Raw genomic sequence first — 20,544 nt, 5'->3', positions numbered from 1 at the left:
AAGCTGGGGTTCCCAGAGAGACCCGGGGTGGCCCGTGGGCTCCCAGGAGGCAGATGAAGATAAGAGAACAGTATCCTCTCTTCTTGGCTCAGTGTGTGATCCTCAAGCCTCTGTGGGTCAAAGGTCCTGGGGGACTTCCTGGAGGAGGAGGCATTGGGCCAAGTGTCTCATATGTGGCTGGAATATGTGAAGTGAAGCAGGTGGGGGAAAAAGGCACAGGAAGAGTCTGGGACGTGCGGGAGTGGCAGGCGAGTGGTGAGGAAATGCAGGGTTGTCGTCAGCGAGGCTGGCTGGGCAGGCTGGAATGCCAGACACAGTTTTGATGCCTGGTCCCTGTCTCAGAGAGCAGGCAAGCTAGTGAGCGGACCAGCTGCTTGAAAAGCTGCGGTGTGAGACGACCAGCTGGGTTGATCATTACAAGCCACTGAGTCCTGAAGCCTGGGCCCTGGGGAGGTGAGGGGAGCCTCCCGGGCCTTCCATTGCTATAAGCCAGTGTCATTAACCATTCAAGTGGTTCACCGAGCACCTGTAGGCACCAGGCCTACATCAGGACTAAGGATACCTCTGGAAACAAAACGGACTCAAGTCCTATCCTCAGGCAGTAGAGAAATACAAAGCAGGGGAGGGGTGGGGAGGGGTGGGGAGGGCTTGTACTCTTACAAATGGACATTGGAGCAGGTGCTTGAAGGAGATGAGCGGCACACTGCATATCTGAGGGAAAAGCCCTCCAGGCAAAGGCAACAGCATGTGCAAAGGCCCTGAGGCCAGGACATGCTTAGCGTGAGCAAGTGTGGCTGGAGTGGAGTGGGCGAGGGAGGGCCATGGTAGGGCATGAGGAGGACCTTGAAGGCTATTTGCACTAACTTCTGTGGGGAGTCTTCAGGAATTTTTTTTTTTTTATGGATTTAAAAAGTTGAGATCTAATTTACCTACCATTAAATCTATCCATTTTAAGTGTACAGTTTGATGACTTTTAGTATAAACATATGGGTAGGCAGCCATCACCACAGTTCAGGTTAGAATATTTCTACCACCCAGAATGTTCTCTTGTGCATATTTGAAGTCAGTCCCTGCCCAGCCCCCAGCAACTGCTGATGTTTCCGTGTCTATAGTTTTGAGATTTCAAACAATATGTAGTCTTTTGTGTCTGGTTTCTTTCACTTGGCATAGTGTTTTTGGAGGCTCATTCAATATTGTTGCATATATCTGTAGTTAAGGACTTCCCTGGTGGTCCAGTGGTGAAGACTCTGCCTTCCAATGCAGGGGGTTTGTGTTCAATCCCTGATTGGGAAAATAAGGTCCTACATGCCGCAGGAAAGTGGAAGTGCCAGTTGCTCAGTTGTGTCCGACTCTGCGACCACATGGACTGTAGCCTGCCAGGCTCCTCTGTCCATGGAATTCTCTGGGCAAGAATACTGGAGTGGGTTGCCATTCCCTTCTCCAAGGGATCTTCCCAACCCAGGGGTCAAACTCGGGTCTACCGCATTACAGGCAGACTCTTTACCGTTTTTGAGCCACCAGGGAAGCGCTGGTGGCCATACCATATGGCATGGCCAAGAAAAAGGATAGTTGGGTTCTGCATCTGCAGTCAGAAGTGCTGACTGCATGATATCATTTTATATGAGAGACTTGAGCATCCTCCCATTTTGGTATCTGCAGAGGGTCCTGAACCAATCCCCTGAGGATGCCGAGGGACCTCTGTGTACTATTGTATAAATGTGTTCGTGTGTTCACCAGTTGATGGACATTTGGGGTGTTTCATGTTTTGTGAATAAGGTCACTATGAACAATTTTTTTAAAAACAAATGTTTGTATGGATACATGTTTTTATTTCTCTTCGGTGGTTGGGTCATATAGTAGGTATATATTAACTTTTCAAGAAACTGTCAAAAACTGTTTTCCAACGGGTTTGCACCATTTTTCATGTCTCCCAACAATCTGTTCTGATTATTGCACATTGTCATCAGCCGTTGATATTGTCAGTTTTTCTGATTAGCCGCTCCAGTCAGCGTGAAGTGGTATCGCAGTGTGGCTTTGATCCGTATTACCCTCATGACTGAGGATGTTGGCCATCTTTCCACGTGCTTGTTGCTGTTTCCACATCTTCATTGGTGAAGTGGGTATTCAGCTCTTTTGTTCATTTTGTTTATTAGGTCTTATTAGTAGGTTGTCAAGTGTTCTCTTTTTAAAAGTCATCTGTTGTTTATTTTTGGTTGCACTGGGTCTGTTGCTACACGTGGGGCTTTAGTTTCGGTGTGAGGGCTTCTCATTGTGGTGGCTTCTCTTGTTTTGGAGCACGGGCTCTAGGGCACACAGGTTTCACTAGTTGTGGGTGGAATCTTCTTGGACTAGGGATTGAACCGGTGTCCTCTGCATTGCCAGGTGGATCCTCAACCACTAGACCATCAGGTAAGTCCAAATGTTCTTTATATGTTGGTGATGGATGATGTTTATTAGATACATGATTTGTAGCTTGACCCATGCCTAACAGCAAGTGACTCCTGGGCCCCAGAATTCCTGGGGTATTAGGTAGTTAGTCAGGTGCTTAGATGGAGAAGGCAATGGCACCCCACTCCAGTACTCTTGCCTGGAAAATCCCATGGACGGAGGAGCCTGGTAGGCTGCAGTCCATGGGGTCGGAAGAGTTGGACACGACTGAGCGATTTCACTTTCACTTTTCACTTTCATGCATTGGAGAAGGAAATGGCAACCTACTCGTGTTCTTGCCTGGAGAATCCCAGGGATAGGGGAGCCTGGTGGGCTGCCATCTATGGGGTCTCACAGAGTTGGACACGACTGAAGCAACTTAGCAGCAGCAGCGGCAGCAGTAGCAGCAGGTGGTTAGAATGCTGGATTTGGTGGATTCTGGGGGGGTGGGCAGGTCAAGGCTGGCCCGTATGCCTTGCCCCCATCAGCCCACTTGGGCATGTAGGTGCCACCATTCTGTGGCTTAGGGGAGGTCATTTTCCTCTGCTCTGATGTCTAGCCACCCTGTATGAGGAGCTGACTCTTCCCATGGCCGTGCCAGGATGGGTAACAGTGTTGCTGGCTCATCTTGCTGGCCTGAGAGCCATTCTGGGGACACTTTGCATATTCCTGCTGGGAGCACTGTGGGTTGGCTTCTGTATTAGTCAGAATTTATTTGATTGAGGGTGACGTGCATGCATGCTCAGTTGCTAAGTTGCGTCTGACTCTTTCCAACCCCATGGACTGTACCCTGCCATGCTTCTCTGTCCATGCAGACAAGAATACTGGAGTGGGTTACCATGCCCTCCTCCAGGGGATCTTCCAGACCCAGGGATCGAACCCACGTCTCTTGCATTGGCAGGTAGATTCTTTACCACTGCCCCACCTGGGAAGTCAATTGCAGGTGTCCCTCAAAGAGAATTAGGCAAAAAGATACAACAATGCCTGTGTGTGTGTGAGGATTTGTTGGCTGATGTGAATGAAGGGCTCAGGGGACCACCTTCAGGTTCAGCTGGATCCAGGCTCTCGGAATCCTGGGACTCAGATCTGCTTTCTCTGTGCTGGCACTGCTCCTTGGCAGGCTCTGCCATGTGGTAACCCTGCAGCTCCTGGCTTTCATCCCCCAAGCAGGCAGCCCCGGAACAAGAAGAGCACCTTTTCCCAAAGCTTCCAACCAGAGTCCGGGCCCTGATGCTGCTTGGGTCACACCACCTTCCTTCAGCTAACCATGGGGCTCTGGCCAGGCCTGGGTCATGTGTCCACTCTAGGTGTGGGGGTTTGGGGTCAGCTCACATAAGTCATATGGGGCTTCCCAAGTGGCACTAGTGGTAAAGAACCCACCTGCCAAGCAGGAGACATAAGAGATGCAGTTTCGATCCCTGGTTCAGGAAGATTTCCCTGCAGGAGGGCATGGCAACCTACTCCAGTATTCTTGTCTGGAGACTCCCATGGACAGAGGAGCCTGGCAGGCTGCAGTCCATAGGGTTGTACAGAGTCAGACACAACTGAAACGACTTAGTGTGCACACACAGATCATATGCATCAAGAATGGAGAAAAGGGGATCTCCCTGGTGGCTCAGTGGCAAAGAATCCACCTGGCAATGCAGGGACACCGGTTTGATTCCTGGTCTGGGAAGATCCCACATGCTTTGGAGCAATTAAGCCCGTGCGCTGCAACTATTGAGCCTGTGCTCCAGAGCCCGGGAGCCGCAACTCCTGAAGCCCGCGTGCCCTAGAGCCTGTGCTCCATGACAAGAGAAGCCTGAACACTGCAACTGGAGAGAAGGCCCCCCTCACCACAACTAGAGAAAAGCCCAAGTGCAGTAATGAAGACCCAGTACAGCCAAAAATAAATAATAAAATTTTAAAATTGGGGGGGAAAAAAAGAATGGAGAAAAGTGTTCTCTAAAAAGAAATAGTGTTCTATGTCCAAGAGTGGGATGAGATACGGCACCCCTGGCGGGGGTGATGCTTCTCCCCAAATCCTCTGTCCGTCCGTGGTGCTCTGTATTCCCTCTCCCCACTGGACAGTGTACCCCCCAAGGCAGAGGGCGCATCCTGCCTGCGGCTCTGGGGACGGGACAGGGCCCAGCGGGCGGTGAGTCCTCCACGGGCACCTCGTACAAGAGAGGGAGTGCGCACAGTGCGGTGGGGGTGGAGTGGTGGGCCCGTCCTTTCTGCTCCCCCAACCCCTCTGAGCCAGGCCCATCTTGCTGTCACCTGGTACCCTGAACTGATCACCACGGACACGGGGACTTCCCCTCTCAGGAGTCCCCTTTGTCAGACCTAGTGCCCTGTGTGCTGCGTGCATTGCGTTCTTCTCTGCTTAGTCATAAAAGCAGGGAGCTGTAACGGTGGGAGGGCAGGCAGAGGGCATGCTGAGTCCATCCTGGTGCGAGGTTGGGGCAGGTCTAAGCTTCTCTGTGTGTGGGTGTGTCCCTGCACTAGGGATGGGGTGGGCGGATGCTGGACTCAATAGCTGGCATGTGGCCTGCGTGGTGAAGCTGGTTGATTAAATTAGATGTTGCTTTGTCCGCCCACATCGAGAAGGATGTGAGCTGTTGGCTAGTCCTAGAGGGTCTGGGGTCCGCTGGGGAGTGACCCACCAGGTTGCCCTGCATGTCAGAACCTGCCAGCCTGTGCTCTGGTGAGAGCCGCATCCAGCTGTTGGTGGCTGTGATGACCCACGTGGGCCTGCTCTGGGGCGTCTGGGGTTAATACAGCCAGTGCCGCAGACCCCCGAGCCAGCTCACTCTCGATTCTCACCTCCTGGGCCCAGGACCTGGGCAGAGAGAGCAAGCCAGACCGAGAGTCCGGCAGACCAGGACACGAGTCCCGACAACATCTGCTCATGCACAGCCCGCACCTGTGACCACTTCTCTGTACCTCAACTTCCCCATCTGGAAAATGGGGGTGACCGTGGTCTCTGCTTCACGGGGCCAGGGGTGTGATGTCATCTGGTGATGTAATGTCATCCCTTCTGTTGTCTGCCCACAGGTGAGTGACCATGGCGGAGAGCACGTGACCTGCGCGGGCCTTCTGTGCCCACCCAGTGGCACCACCATGCAGAAGCCCAGCGGCCTGAAGCCCCCCGGCCGTGGGGGGAAGCACTCAAGCCCCATGGGCCGGACGTCCACTGCGTCAGCCTCGGCCTCTACCACCGTAGCGCCCACTGGCTCTAAGGAAGGTGCGTAGGACCAAGGGTAGAGGGGTGAGGGGCTGGAGGGGGGTGGTGGGTAGTGGTTCTTCTGGAAGAGCTGAAAGGACTTGAGCCACTTCTGACCAGCCCGGAGGCCCGTGGTTCTGGGAAGTTCTTCTTGATGTCTGCCCACATCCGTCTGAAAATTAACTAGCGATGGGCAGTAACACGTGCTTTGGGTTCATTGTTCCTTTTGACACTCTTCCAGCTCCAGGAGGCAGGTACCGCTGTTGCCTTCCCTTAGGGACGAGGCAGTGGAAGCCTGGGGAGGCATGGCACCTTGCCCACATCACTCAGCCTGGAAGACACAGCCCTGTTCGCACTCCAACCTCTACCAACCTCCCTGCACCCACTCATTCCCCTTCTGGGGTCTGAGATGGTCCCCCACACTAGCTTTCTTGTGTGCCAACCAGACCCATGCCCTTTGAGCTTGCTTTACTCATGTAACCTCCTGCGGGTGGGCACAGGGTGCCCGCAGGGCAGGGCTAAGGCCGGGCACTCTGGCTGGAGGCACCAGCTCTGAAGGCAAATGGTTGAGGACAGCTGTATTAGCTGTTGGCTTTTTCTGGTGACAAAACTAAGATAGTCCACTGTGTACTAGTTGAAGTTTGATGCGGGGGTAAAATCACCAGTCATCGTCTCTAAAGGCAACTGCTGGGTTGGCCAGAGCGTTCATTCGGGTTTTTCCGTACGATATACCAGTAAAACTCAAACAAACTTTTTGGCCAACCTGGTATTATTACTTTGGTTTTTATCTTTTCCCTTTTTTCTTAGCTGTTTGCAATCATGCTGCATATACAACCTGAAAATCTGCTTTTTCCCTTTTAACATGATCAAGTGGATTTTCTCATGTCACTAAAAATCTCACGTGTCCATCATTTATAAATGGCTGTAGAATATCCTGTTCACTCCACAAATATAAATCAAGGGCCTGCTCTGTGGACGCAGTCCTAACCACTGGAGCTCTCATTTTGAGCAAAACCGGATGTGGTCCCAGCCCTTAGGGGACTGCCAGCCTGGTGGGGGCGGGGTGCTGAGGATCACGAGGTGCTCTAACTGGGGCCTGACACGGTCCCGAAGGTCAGCAAAACCTTCCCTGAGGAGGGCACGTGTGAGCTGAGGTGTGAGGGTGACGGTTTACTAGATGAGGAGGGGAAGGCATTCCAGGCAGAGGGAACAGGACGTGCAAAGGCCCAGTGGCAGAAGGGAGCGTGGTGAGTATAAGGGAGGGGAAGAAAGCGACTGTGGCTACGTGACCAGTGGGAAGTGTGCCGGTGAGATAGGGGTAGGCTGGTTGCGGGGGACAAGTTGGGGTTATACAGGGAGTTTCACTTCCATCCTAATGGTGAGAAGCTGCTGAGAAATTTTCAATCAAAAGAAATATGATAGAGGGAATTGGGAAATGAGGCGTATGAGGTTGGGGAGGGCGGCAGAGGCAGGTGATGAAGGGCAGGGGGACTGGGTTTGTTTTAAGTGTGATGGGACCTGTTGGAAGATGTTATTATGGCAGAGAACATCTGGGTGTTGCTAAGCATCCTTCAAGCTTGGAGAGAGGGTTGCAGGGGTTAAGAACGGGATTGGGGAGATGGGCGAGGAGGCATGTGGTCACCCAGGTGAGGATGTTTGCACTCACTGCCAGGGCTGTGAAGAGGTCAAGGGACCGACCACCATGAGTGGGCTGCAGAAGACTTCCTGGAGGAAGTGTGAGTGAGCTCAGCCTGGAGGCGAGAGGAATGTAAATGTGAAGGAGGGTGACATGGGACCTGGAGGAAGAGCCTGGGCAGAGGCACCAAGTGGGCTGAGCTCGGTCTAGTGCGGGCGGGAGTTGTGTAGCCCCTTGATTGGAGAGGGCTTCCCTGATGGCTCAGCAGGTGAAGAACCTGCCTGCCAGTGCAGGAGGGACAAGAGATGTGGGCTCGATCTCTGGGTCAGGAAAATCCCCTAGAGAAGGAAATGGCAGCCTACTCCAGTATTCTTGCCTGGAAAATTCCATGGATGGAGGAGCCTGGTGGGCTGCAGTTCATGGGGTTGCAGAGAGTCAGACACAACTGAGTGTGCTTGCGTGCACACACACACACACACACACTGATTGGAGAAGGGCTTAAGTGAGGCCCCTTGCTGGCCCTCTTCCCTCTTCAAGAGAGCCCATAGCACCTTCTAGATTCTTTCCTCCTTGCCCCCGCTCTGATCTAGAGAAGCCTGAGTTCTGGCGGTGACCCAGCTCTCACGTCCCTCCTAGCTCTGCCCCTGCTGTGTGACCTTGAAAGAGTTACTTGACCTCTCAGAGCCGCAAATGGGATAATAACATTTCTCTCATGGAATCAACTGAGTTAATAAACGTTAAGTGCCTGCAGGCACAAGGCTCATTAGAGAGTAATTTCTTTTCCTTTCAACCATCCATAATCTCATTACGGAAAGATCTGAATGATAAAAGAAGGAACTCCCATTACTCCTCCATTTAACCTAATCACACCCCCCCACCCATCGTCCTCCATTTCCTTCTGGTCTTCTTTGCTATTGCACGTGTTGTTTCAAGCAGTTAAGGCATGGTTTGTATTCGAACCAGCATCTGACTGCTGGGCATTTCATTGCCTTCTGTGGCACGTGCCCCCTGCTAAGGCAGTGTCATCTTTGCCGTCTTGTCTTGAACGGCTCCATCGTTGTGGTCCCTGGAGGGAAGGGGATCGGACCACACTGTGGGGCCTGCTGGTTGCCTCCTGGTCACCCGGGTCTGGGAGCCCCTGAGGGTGGTGGCTTGGTGGTCTGCCGGGACCCCAATCCTGCAGGGGGGATTGTTCTGGGCAGAGGGGGTGCCACTCCCTGAATGCCCGATCCATCAGGAGCCACGCCCCCCACTGACGGACATACTGGTGGCCAAGGGGGCAGCTGTGCTGGGTGCCGCCTCCTTCCTGCCCTGGCACCTGCCTTTGCAGGTCAGAGAGACGCAGACCCCGGGCTGGGGGAGGGAGTAGTTGGCCGGGGCGAGGACCCTGTGAGAGGGGAAGGGAGGCGTTTTTGGCACAGCTGCAGGTCTCATAACAAGAGTCCCTGCAGAGCCGGGATGGGGGACCGCAGCAGGGGAGGATGGTGTCTGCCCCCAACTCCTATTGGCCTGTGGGCTCCCTCACCCATACCATGGAGCTGGCCATCGGCTCTCCAAGGTGCTGGAGGTGCCCGTCCCCAAGGGACACTGGGACTCTGGGGGTGGCCACTGGGGCGCCGAGAGAGGGTCTGGCAGAAGCTGGAGCCTGGTGGTGGTTGGAGGGGGCAGTTGCTCTGGGAATCAGGGCAGTGGCAGCTTCCCAAAGTATGAGCTCAGCCTCCGGGCAGAGGGTCTGCCAAGGGCCGGGCCTGGACTGATGCCCCAGCCCACCCCAGCCTGTGTCGGTTCCCAGAGTGGTGACCCACGGGGAGAGGACGGCCCGGGGTGGAGGGGGACATGGGAGGGGGTCTCCCATACCAGGAGCTGGCCCAGAGGTGGTCAGGGCTGGTGCACAGGATGGGAGTCTGGGACCCACCGGTGGACCAAGGCCTGGGTGGGCGTTGAGGTCAGGGGAGCCCAGCCAGATGGGATGGAACCCCTGGAGGCTGCTTCAGATCAGGCGGGGGCAGGGGGATACTCGCTCAGGAGGTGACACAGATTGAAGATCTGAGTTGATGAGCAGGAAGCCGCCCAGCTGAGGTCATGAAAAGGGTGCCCCGGCGAAGATTCTGAGTCCTGAAGTCTCTGAGGACTAGAATGGATGGAGAGCAGGTTGAGGGGTCCTTGGAAGGTTGTGAGTGGGCCAGGGTAAGAGCGGGGCTGGAAGGGAGATGGGGTGCTGAAACCCAGGCTTCCCTGGGGGTTGGGGCTCTATCCTGGGCCTGAGGAAGACAACGGGGGGATTTCAGGCCTCCAGGCCCCCAGATGCTGCTGGTGGCAGTCATCGCTGTGGGTCAGGAGCAGCCCTCGGTGGTCCAACACTTCTGGGCCATCATGGGAAAGATGGGACCACGGTGGGCTTGCACAGGACCCTTCGCCCTTCTGGGTCCACTTCTGAGCCTCAGGTCGGGGACAGGCCAGGCCAGGCCGTGGGTGTCCCTCTGGAACAAGGACTGGCCGCAGGGACCTGGAGGAGACTCAAGGGCAGCTGAGCGAAGGGACAGACCACAAACCACTGTTGAGGTCTTGGCCCTTGCCCCCAACTAGGGCAGGTGGGTCCTTGGAGGGTCTCTCCCCTCTCGCATCCCTCACACTGTGGTCTAGCCCCAGAGATGTCGCATCTAGGCGGGTATGGCGTTTGACACTTGATTTGTTACAAGCCAGTCCAGCAGCAGGTGGCTTTTCACGTCTCTTTCTCGTTAACTAGCCAGTGAAAAGAACTGCTCTTTTGTCCATTTTAAAGGTGACAAAACTGAGGCTTAGCGCTCTCAGCTGAGTTGCCCAGAGTTACAGGGCCAGAGAGAGGCAGGACTGGGGTTGTGAGACGCGTCTAAAGCTGGCTCAGGGGACCTCCCTGGTGGTCTTGTGGTTGAGAGTCCGTCTGCCAATGCAGGGGACACGGGTTCGATCCCTGGTCTGGGAAGATCCCACGTGCTGTGGAGCGGCTGGGCCCATGCGCCACAACTACTGAAGCCCAAGCTCTCTAGAGCCCGTGCTCCGCGACAAGAGAAGCCGCTGCAGTGAGAAGCCTGCGCACTGCAACTAGAGAAAGCCTGAGCGCAGCAACGAGGGTCCAGTGCAGCTAAAAAATAAATAAAGAAAGAAATTTTTAAAAAAAAGCTGGTTCAGGCTGCCGGCACCCACTGCCCCCCACCAGGGGTAAGGCGGCTGGGATGGCTGGAGTGCTGTCCAGTCCCACGCTCTGCTCAGACCTGGAGCTGGTGGGCAGGTGGGAGGAGCCATCTGTCTGTATTAGGATGAGATCTGTGTGACCTGTGGGCCTGTGGCCTTTCCCCATTCGGAGCGTCGGGGACAGGAGACCAAGGACCGGTGTGCATGGGCATTCCCTTCACACAAGGAGTGCCCACTCAGGACAGGGTCTACCTCTTATTCTATGATCTCCCCCAAGGGGCACAGAGCTTTTCAGGTCTGGCTTATTGAGCTGGGGCCCGGGTGCCCCCACACCCTGTGGGTGCTCTGGACATGAGCGCCAGCCATGCCTGGGATGGGGCATTCACAGAGCTTCACAGCTGGCCTCTGGTCCTAGACACTGACCCCCTTCCACTCCACCCTGGAGGTCTGTGTCTCTCAGCTTAGTCCGCATGCTCCCGAGGAGGGTGTGTGTGTGTGTGTGTGTGCGCGCGCACACATTCTCAGTCGCTTCAGTCATGTCCTACTCTGTGACCCCATGGACTGTAGCCCACCAAGCTCCTCTGTCCACGGGATTCTCCCAGCAAGAATACGGGAGTGGGTTGCCCTGCCCTCCTCCAGGGGATCTGCCTGACCCAGGGATTGAACCCAAGTCCCTGCATCTCCTCCATTGCAGGCAGATTCTTTATCACTAGTGCCACCTGAGAAGTCCCCCCTAGGAGGGTAGGTGGCATCATGCCCATTTTAACTGACTTGTCCCAGATGCTGTGCAAGCCTGGGCGGAACCAGGAGCTTCCAGCCCTTGCTCCTGCAGAGCCAGTGCTGGCCCGGGCGGCACGCACGCCCTTCAAGGTCAACGCTCTTGCTCTCCTCCCCTAACCACATCCTAAACTTTTTTTATGCCCTCAGGATGGGGCAAGCCAGCTGAGCTTTTCTGTGGCTGGACTGTGGACAGGTGGGGGGCAGGGCAGCCTCCTAATGCTCCCAGAATCGATCGGGAATGGTTGGGGGGTGGTGAGAGCAGGGAGGGGCAGGCAGGGGCCCAGCTGCCAGCGCCCGCCCGCCACGGCTGGCGTGGCCATAGCAGGGCTTCTCCATGGGGACCTGGCTCTGCTCTTTCCAGGGTAAGTCTCCCGTGTCTTTGTCTCCCTGGGGCCCCAGCCGAGTCTGCTGGGTAGGTGCTCTGTCCACCTGGTTTGGGAGTAAGGGGAATGGAAGAGGGGCTTCTGAGTTCCCTTGGGCTCAGGAAGGATGCTGAGCGATCCCTAGGGCTGGGACCCACCCCTAGCGGGCTGGTAGAGGGTCCCTTCTTCGGGGGATGGATGGCTGGGGACAGCATAGCAGGGGAGATGCTGGGCCTGTGGTGGCCACAGAGGGTGGGCCCTGCCTTGGTCAGGGTGCGTTGGGAGATGATATGGGCGGGTGCTGTCAAGGAGCTGATGGGAGGTGGAGCAGGCAAGGGGAAAGTTGGTGCCGTTGTGGAATGCTCTGGAGACCCCATCCCTTCCTTCGACCTTTGTGTTGAGTACCTGCTGGGAGAGCAGGGGTCTTGGAGCAGAAAGCTGCTGTGGGGCTTGTGGGGCATTTATGTGTGTTACTTCGGGTTCACCACGGAGGGGAGATCAGGGTCTTGGCCTGGCTGCATTTGAGCCCCGTCCTGGGGCTCTGGAGCTGGAGAGGCGGTCTGTGTGGACCCTGCTTCCCAGGACTAGTGTTCTGGGTGGAGCGGTGCAGACGTGTACCCTGGCAGTTTGGGTGGCAGGCTGTGCAAACCGAGGCAGAATGGAGCTCCGTGGCAGTACCCACGAGTGGTGCCGGAGCTGGTCTGATGGGCAGGCAGGGTTTCCTTAAGTGACACAGAGAGGAAAAATGCTGTAATTTTAGGTCAGAGTGGCCATGTACTGCCTGGGACAGCCCTGGTTTACGCTGGCAGTCTTAGCATGATACTGTATTAATAGCACTGCTTTCTCTCCACAGTGTCTGGCTTTGGATGATAAACCATGTAGTCACTTCATTCACGGCCCCTCCTAAGTCATCACACTGCTCATTTGCACATTAAAGGCTTTGACAAGTCTTGCAGCAAAGTCACCTTAACTTTGCTTAAGCCCCTGCTTCTCAAGTTTGTCTGAATTTTGAGATTAAGGTTTTGTTTTCATGAGACCTATTAACACTGTGTGGAACTACGTTCTATGGGATATTTATGTGTATGTTAAGTCTCTTTAGTCATGTCTGACTCTTTGGGATCCCATGGACCACGGCCTGCCAGGAATTCTGTCCAGGGATTCTGTCCATGGGATTCTTCAGGCAAGAATACTGGAGTGAATTGCCATGCCTTCCTCCAGGGGGTCTTCCCAACCCAGGGATCGAACCTGCGTCCTTACTATGTCTCCTGCATTGACAGGTGGGCTCTTTACAACTAACACTACCTGGGAAGCCCCATGGGACATGGACAGATACGCTTTATCCCCTCTGGCCTTCATGGGCAGAGGGCTGACTTCATCATGCCCCTGGGTCCCTCCAAGGCCTCTCTTGATTTTTTTTAAGTTGATTCCTTTTTATCCTGTTCCCTGTTCCCATTTCCCCCACACCTAGATATTCATGCCCGTGTACTTTGCCTTGGGACCCTCTTGAACCCTTTCTAACCAAATACCACATCATCAACACTTCCCCATGTCACTTGAAAGAAAAATTAAAAAAAAATTATTTTTAAAGAGTACTTAATAATCTGCAAGACTTGATCATAATTTATATAACTGCTTACTATTTGGGGGGTTTTGTTTTGTGAATGACAAGACACTGAGTCAGTTTTTTTTTTTTCTAAATGATTTCCTTGGGGAATTGGCCGCAGATGACATTCCCTATTTTATTATTTTCTTTCTCAAATATTCTATTTTGTTTTTTATTGTGCATTATTCACTTTATTACACGAGTAACGTGGGCTTCTCATAAAAGTCAAAGGTTAACGTAAAAAGTGATCCCCAAATCGAAAGTTAAGTGAATCGGGGGAATGAGGATGTGGTGGGTTTGCCTTCAGGGAGCTTGCTCTGATGGCTGTGGAAGAGGGCCTGAAGCTGGGGGCTGGAGACTGGAGGCTAGGAAACCCTTCTGGAAGCTTCTTTGCTGGGCAAGGTGTGAAATCTCAAGGACTTGATCTCAGAAGGGGTCTCTGAGACCCTTGAAGGAGGTATGGATTTAGGAGTTATTTCTTCTGTGAAATTTCCAGGTCTTGGTGAATAACTGGATTGGGAGTGGAGAGATGGGAGGAAAGGGGAGGAGCAATGAGGGTTAGTGGCCTGAGAAAATGGGTGGGTGGAGGCACTCCTGAGATAGGGAGGACAGAGGTGGAGGGTCACTGTGGTTCAGAATGTCAAGTGTGAAGTCCTGGAGGACATCCAGGAGGAGGCAACTGCTGGAAGGGCAAGGCTGGCAGCTAGGGACGGGATCTGGACTGGGGAGAACAACTGAGGTTCAACTTCATTCTCCATCTTCTTTTTTTTTTCCATTCTCCATCTTTTTGTGTCCCTTGGATCTTTTTTTAAAAATTTATTTATTTTTAATTGGAAGATAATTGTTTTACAGTATTGTGTTGGCGTGCTGCAGTCCATGGGGTCGCAAAGAGCTGGACACGACTGAGCGACTGAGCTAGACTGATTGTGTTGGTTCTGCCATACATTAACATGAGTCAGCCATAGGCATGTATGTGTTCCCTTCCTCTTGAATCTCCCTTGCACCCCATCCTCTAGGTTGTCGCAGAGCACCAGGTTTCAGCTCCCTGTGTCACACAGCAAATTCCTACCGGCTATCTGTTTTACACATGATAATGTGTATGTTTCAATGTGACTCTCTCAACTCGTCCCGCCTCTCCTTCCCCCACTGTGTCCACATTACTTGGATCTTTTACAAGGAGAATTTATTAACATCTTTTTTAAAAAGGCAGAAACACGGCAGCATATAAACAGTAGCTAAAGGCGCAGGAGAGGGTTAGATTGAGACGGTTGGATTACAGGGGAGCACAGTGCGGAGCAGGGTTCCCAGGTACTCACCGCAGAAGAGGAATATTTTTCCTGCCTCTTGCCTCCTGCCCACCCGCTCCCAGCGTTGGAGACAGGCCAGGGGCTTTGTCTTTCTCTGTCTCCTCTTCCTGTCTCTCATTCACAGGGTCTGGAGAATTTAGATGGGTCTCAGATGGGCCACTAGCCAGGGTTTGGGCTGGGACATGGCCAGTGGTGTGCTGGCGCTGGCCCAGGCTGGCTCATGAGAACCAATTGTGAAATTGTCAGGAATTTTGCAAGCCAGATTCACAGCCCTTATTTAAACAATCAGATTGTGTGTGGACTTAAAATTAAGCACATTCTATTATAAACTAAGGTAATAAATATTCAAAACTTATGACGTCTAGTAGTACTCCTAGTAGCATTTACACCACTAATTTATACCACTAATACGACTATTGTTTTATTGGTAAAATACTACTGTTTACTCCTAGTAAGATTTTTAGCATCTGTGTTTTTGAGGTTGCATGCGTGCTTAGTCGCTTCATTGCGTCTGACTTTTTGCCACCCCATGGATGGTAGCTGCCAGCCTCCTCTGTCTATGGTATTTTCCCAGCAAGAATAGTAGAGTGAGTTGCCAGCCCTCCTCCAGGGGATCTTCTTGACCCAGAGATCGAACTCACATTTTCTGCGCCTCCTGTATTGCAGGCAGATTCTTTACTGCTGAGCCAGCGGGGAAGCCTGTTTTTGAGGTTTTTTACTCTATATTGGAAGTACTATATATAATCTCTTCCAAACTCTGTGTTTAATGGCATCATGCTGGCATCTTGAGATGGACCACGGGGGTAGAATTTACATTATGGGAATTGGCATAGGCTAAAAATCAGGGTTATTATTATTATTATTGGGCTGGCCAAGAAGTTCATTTGGTTTTTTCTATAGCATCTTACAGAAAAACCAGGATAAACTTTTTGGCCAACCCAATATTACTATTATTTTCTCTTGGAGAATCAGTTAAGCCTTTCCCAGCACACCACTGGCCAGAATATAGGTGGAAAGAGATAGATGGAGACTGCCCCGTTGGAGAGGACCACTGGGGTCGGGCTGGAATGGGAGGCAGAGGGGACCCAGTGCTGTCATGGGAGCAGGGAGCCTTGAGAGGGGCGTGGACAGCAGGGCCAGGCACCACAAGGCCAGGAAGGGTCTCTTGCAGTGAATGAGGAGGACAGGGCATCCTTGCAGAAGTTTCCAGAGCCAGGGGTCAGGGGTGGGGGTCAGGAGCTGAGGGTCAGAGAGGGATGAGGAAGCAAGAGTCCTATCGGGGGATGGAACCACTCCCTTCTAGATGCTGCTGGATGGAAGAACACCCGCTGCAAGAAGAGCAGAGGACTGTAGCCCGCCAGCCTCCTCTGTCTACGAGTAATAAGTATCTAACTACACCCTGGCTGGTGTTTTGAACTTTTAAGTACTGTGTACACACACACACACACGTACGTGCACAGGACAAAGCCTAGAAAAACAAAGCTCAGGATGTTAACTGTGATTATGTTTATATGATGGAACTCTGCTGCTGCTGCTGCTGCTGCTAAGTCACTTCAGTCGTGTCCAACTCTGTGGGACCCCATGGATGGCAGCCCACCAGGCTCCCCCATCCATGGAACTCTAGGTCCTTTTTAAAAATCAGTAACTATTATATGTTTGAAATTTTTTTCTGCAGTGTACCTGAGTGATCCATGTAATAAGCATTTAAATAGAGAGAGAAAAGCTTGTTTTCTGGGAAGGAGAATGGGCGACAGCAGGAGGGGGTGAGGTGAAGGAAGGTGTTTTGTGGGCCAGGAGGGTGTGCATGCCACACGTGGGCTCTGTCCTCTGTCAGAGGGCCGGTGTGGGGAGAGGAGAGAGGTGGTGGGGAGGTGGGTTCCAGGGAGGACCAAAGGGGGATGGAGGTTTGCTTCTTGCCTGGAAAATCCCATGGATGGAGGAGCCTGGTAGGCTGCAGTCCATGGGGTCACTAAGAGTCGGACACGACTGAGCAACTTCACTTTCACTTTTCACTTTCATGCATTGGAGAGGGAAATGGCAACCCACTCCAGTGTTCTTGCCTGGAGAATCCCAGGGACGGGGGAGCCTGGTGGGCTGCTGTCTATGGGGTCTCACAGAGTCAGACACGACTGAAGCGACTTAGCAGCAGCAGTAGCAGCAGGGGGGTCCAAAAGCGGGAGGGAGACCAGGTGAACCGGAAGGTGCCTGGAGTGAGCCTCAGATTCCTGGACTGACTCCCTGCAGCACAGGAAGTGAATGTTCCATGCACCCAGCACAGAGCCAGGTGGATCGCAATTCTGTGCGAGCTGTGCAGAGTGGCTGGCACTCAGGGCCTGCTATGGGATCCCGGCCTGGGTGCGAGAGTGGAAACACAGCACATTATGAGCTTCCATTTAAGTCTGGAAGACAGACATGCGCTTTTTGAAGATGGGATAGATCTCTAGAAGAATGAAGCAGGTAAAGGGTACTGCAGGCAGGTGGGCTTGTGGGTGAAGCAGTCACAGAAGGCTTCTCGGGGGAGGTAAGGGAATGAACAGGTGACTGTCGGGGCAGAGGTTCAGGGAGGTGCTTCCACCCCCATTCACAGTGAGCCTCTCTCCCCAACCCCGGGCCCCTATGCCCTTAGTGCCTTCTTGCCAGGCAGGAGGTCTGGCAGTGCCAGACACTGAGTGCCAGACACAGAGTTGTAGCTGAGGTTCTGGCATTCCCCACCTCTCTGGCTGAGCTGGCATTTGACTGGGCGCTCAACGAATGGGGTACCTGGTGGCTGAGATTCAGCAGGTGTGACAAATGCCTCTGCCCATTGGACCGTAAAGAAGGCTGAGTGCTGAAATGTTGATGCTCTCGAACTGTGGTGCTGGAGAAGGCTCTTGAGAGTCCCTTGGACAGCAAGGAGATCCAACCAGTCCATCCTAAAGAAATCAACCCTGAATTCACTGGAAGGACTGATGCTGAAGCTGAAGCTCCAGTACTTTGGCCACCTGATGGGAAGAGCTGACTCATTGGAAAAGACCCTGGTGCTGGGAAAGATTGAGGGCAGAAGGAGAAGGGGGTGACAGTGGATGAGATGGTTGGATGGCATCGTCGACTCAATGGACATGAGTTTGAGCAAGCTCTGGGAGATAGTGAAGGACAGGAAAGCCTGGTGTGCTGCAGTCCATGGGGTTGCAGAGTCGGACACGACTGAGTGATTGGACAACGGCAATGGCTTCCCGGGGAGGGTGGGACCAAAGACTTTGCTGGAAAAGGCAAGGATGCACTCTCATCTGGGCAACCCCTCCCCCGCCACACTGCCCCGGACGACCCGCTGCTGTCCCTCCACATCACATCTTTAGCCCTTTTCATCAAAGTTCTACTTTGAACTTGAAACCAGCAGTCAGTTCCTTTGTGCCTGCTGTCTGGGGAAGGATCAGCTGCTAGTGTGAGGGTTAGGTCCGTCGCTGCTCTTTGCTTTCTTGGGGCTTTGCTGCTGGTCCCTGAGGGAATTAAGAGGGCAGGGAGGCCCAGGCCCTGCCTTCAGGAAGCTTCCAGAACCGGCCCAGAGGCTCAACCCATCAGCCAGGTCTTTGACGACATGCCGGCTCCTCTGGGAGAAGAGGTGAGGCTTCTAGAATGTCCGTACTTCCCAGAACCCTAGCAATTTCTGACCTCACCCTTCATAGTCTCGTGGGGAAACCAAGGCCCACACCTGAGAAGGGGCTTGGTCAGGCCCAGCCAGCATGTGATGGATGGCTCCCTGGAGGGAAGGGGCTCTGTGGGGTTGCCATGCCTTCCACAGCTCAGGCGGCTGCCAGCTGCCCCGGGGTGAGTGGAGGATTTGATGAAGGTTTGTGCCTGACAGCCTGGGCCACCAAAGAGGAAAAACACAGCAGAACACCCAAGTGCGGCTGCCTAGCTCCTGGATTTTAGCAGCTGTTGAAACAACTGGTCCCTGGGCCTGTGACCCCTGGGAGGGTTGGGGTTGAGGAAGAATGGAGATTACCTGGGGTCTGCGTGGGCTGGGACAGCTGGGAGGACAGCTGAGTAGGCAGCTTCTGGCCAAGAATAGCCACGCTGGGTCCCCCTCGACCGGAGGTCCCAGTTGTGTTCTCAGCACAGACAACAGGTAGGCTCTCACCTGGGCCGTGGCTGTTAGGTTAAGCAGACATCACAGAGCCCCTCTGCTCCAGGAAGTGTTCTGGAAGCGGCGATGGGAAAGGCACGGATGCTTACCAAGCCCCTGCAGGGCCTGCTTTACCAGGAGGCTCTGAGCCGGACCAGCTGGGCCCGGCTCTGGCCTGGGTTGTTGTTCAGTCACTCTGTCGTGTCTTACTCTTTGCGACCCCAAGAACTGCAGCCCACCAGGCTTCCCTGTCTTTCACTGTCTCCCAGAGTTTGTTCAAACGCACATCCATTGAGTTGATGATGTCATCCAACCATCTCATCGTCTGTTGCCTCCTCCTGCCTTCAATTTTTCCCAGCATCAGGGTCTTTTCCAATGATTCAGCTCTTCCCATCAGGTGGCCAAAATATTGGACCTTCAGCTTCAGCATCAGTCCTTCCAAAGAATGTTCAAGGTTGATTTCCTTTAGGATGGACTGGTTTGACCTCCTTGCTGTCCAGGGGATTCTCAAGGGTCTTCTCCAGCACCACAGTTTGAAAGCATCAATTCTTTGGTGCTCAGCCTTCCTTATGGTCCAGCTCTCACATCCATACATGACTAATGGAAAAACCCTAGCTTTGACTAGGTGAACCTTTGTCGGCAAAGTGATGTCTCTGCTTTTTAATACGCCCGCCTGGGTAACTCTGAGCAAGTTTTGTTAACTCCATTTCCTAATCTGCAAGATAAGAATATAAAAAGCACCCAGTCCATCAAGGGCACGGAGTGAGCACTCCATGAATGGTAGCTGCTGTTTTAATGATGATAACCTTGAACTCTTGTTAGCATGACCCATGGGCTACTTGGGCAGTGCTATGCAGGACCTGGGGTTGGAGCTCCATCTGATTTGTGGCTTCCTCCCGCTATGACTGCTTTTTGAGGCAGCTTTTTTTTTATAAGGAAGGGACCCACCTGAACTTGCAGGGTTCCCAGTCCCCATACAGGTGTGATCCCAGTAGAAGTTCCTGGTAACAGGATGGTCCTAGATGAAAACTGGGGACCCAGAGCTCGGCCCAGGTGTGGGGAACAGTGGGATGAAGTCGGATGCTCCAGAGCGTGGGGTGAGCTATTGGTCCAAGGTCACCAGAATCTCCCTGGAAGCCCTTCTTCTGCCCCTGGGCCTTTTGTGATTTTAAATTTTTTCTAATCCTTTCTTTTGAGTATCAGTCACTTCCTATCACAATAAGAATGGTCGGCACTTGTTCACTGGTGTGGCCCAGGCACCCTTCCTAAGGCTTTCTGTGCATCACTGCTCAGCAGCCCTGTGATGGAGGCCAGGCGAGGAGATGGAGGTAGGGCTCCAGAGGCTGCTTCCTTAGCCACCATGGCCTGTACCTCTGGGGATCTCAGGGGTGTGAGAGAAGAACCTTGGGGACCCACCCACCCAGGGTCCCACAAGAAACAGGACACATCCCTCTCCAGGAAGAGTATAAGATGAGACCATTCCCTGTTCGAAGGGGAACTGTAGGGTTTGGCCAGAATCTAGGAAATGGGTCCATGCAGGGGAGTCCAAGGTTAGAGTGGTTGTAGTTTGGGGCTTGACGTGGTGAGTGTTTTGTACACATTTGTTGGATGAATGAAAGTGCCCTGCACCAAGAGCCAGAGGCCTTTGGTTGGAGCTTGGCTCTGCTGCCTCTTGCCTGGGTCCCTAGATAAAGCAACTGATGACTCTGAGCCTCAGTTTCCTCATCTGTAAAATGGGATCACAAAATCACTTCACACAGTTGACCGTGAGGGTCGTATGAGCTACTGTACCTCCACCTCTTAGCACAGGGCATCCGTTCATGGGTGCAGTCACTGTGGTTGTTCATCAAGGTCACTAGCAAAGCTCACAGATTTCCTGGGAGCCCAGCTCACAGCTGAGAGGGAGCCCCTTGCCCCTCACTTAAGACCCCCATTCTGGCTGCCTAGGCCC

At 53.4% G+C, this 20,544-nt stretch overlaps 1 protein-coding gene across 2 annotated transcripts in view; it reads left to right on the top strand.

Annotated features, from left to right (window-relative positions):
* Positions 1-20,544, top strand: part of CLIP2 (CAP-Gly domain containing linker protein 2) — a 75,479-nt gene that overhangs the window by 16,675 nt on the left and 38,260 nt on the right. For both annotated transcript variants that reach the window (XM_055561916.1, XM_055561917.1), the window contains exon 2: positions 5,464-5,653. In XM_055561916.1, the coding sequence (XP_055417891.1) occupies positions 5,530-5,653 (124 nt within the window). In that variant the 5' untranslated portion in view covers positions 5,464-5,529. The remainder of the gene's footprint in view (positions 1-5,463; positions 5,654-20,544) is intronic.

Source organism: Bubalus kerabau, chromosome 23 (genome assembly GCF_029407905.1).
Source record: "Bubalus kerabau isolate K-KA32 ecotype Philippines breed swamp buffalo chromosome 23, PCC_UOA_SB_1v2, whole genome shotgun sequence".
Lineage (NCBI taxonomy): Eukaryota > Metazoa > Chordata > Mammalia > Artiodactyla > Bovidae > Bubalus > Bubalus kerabau.
This window is presented reverse-complemented; position numbering and strand designations above follow the sequence as displayed.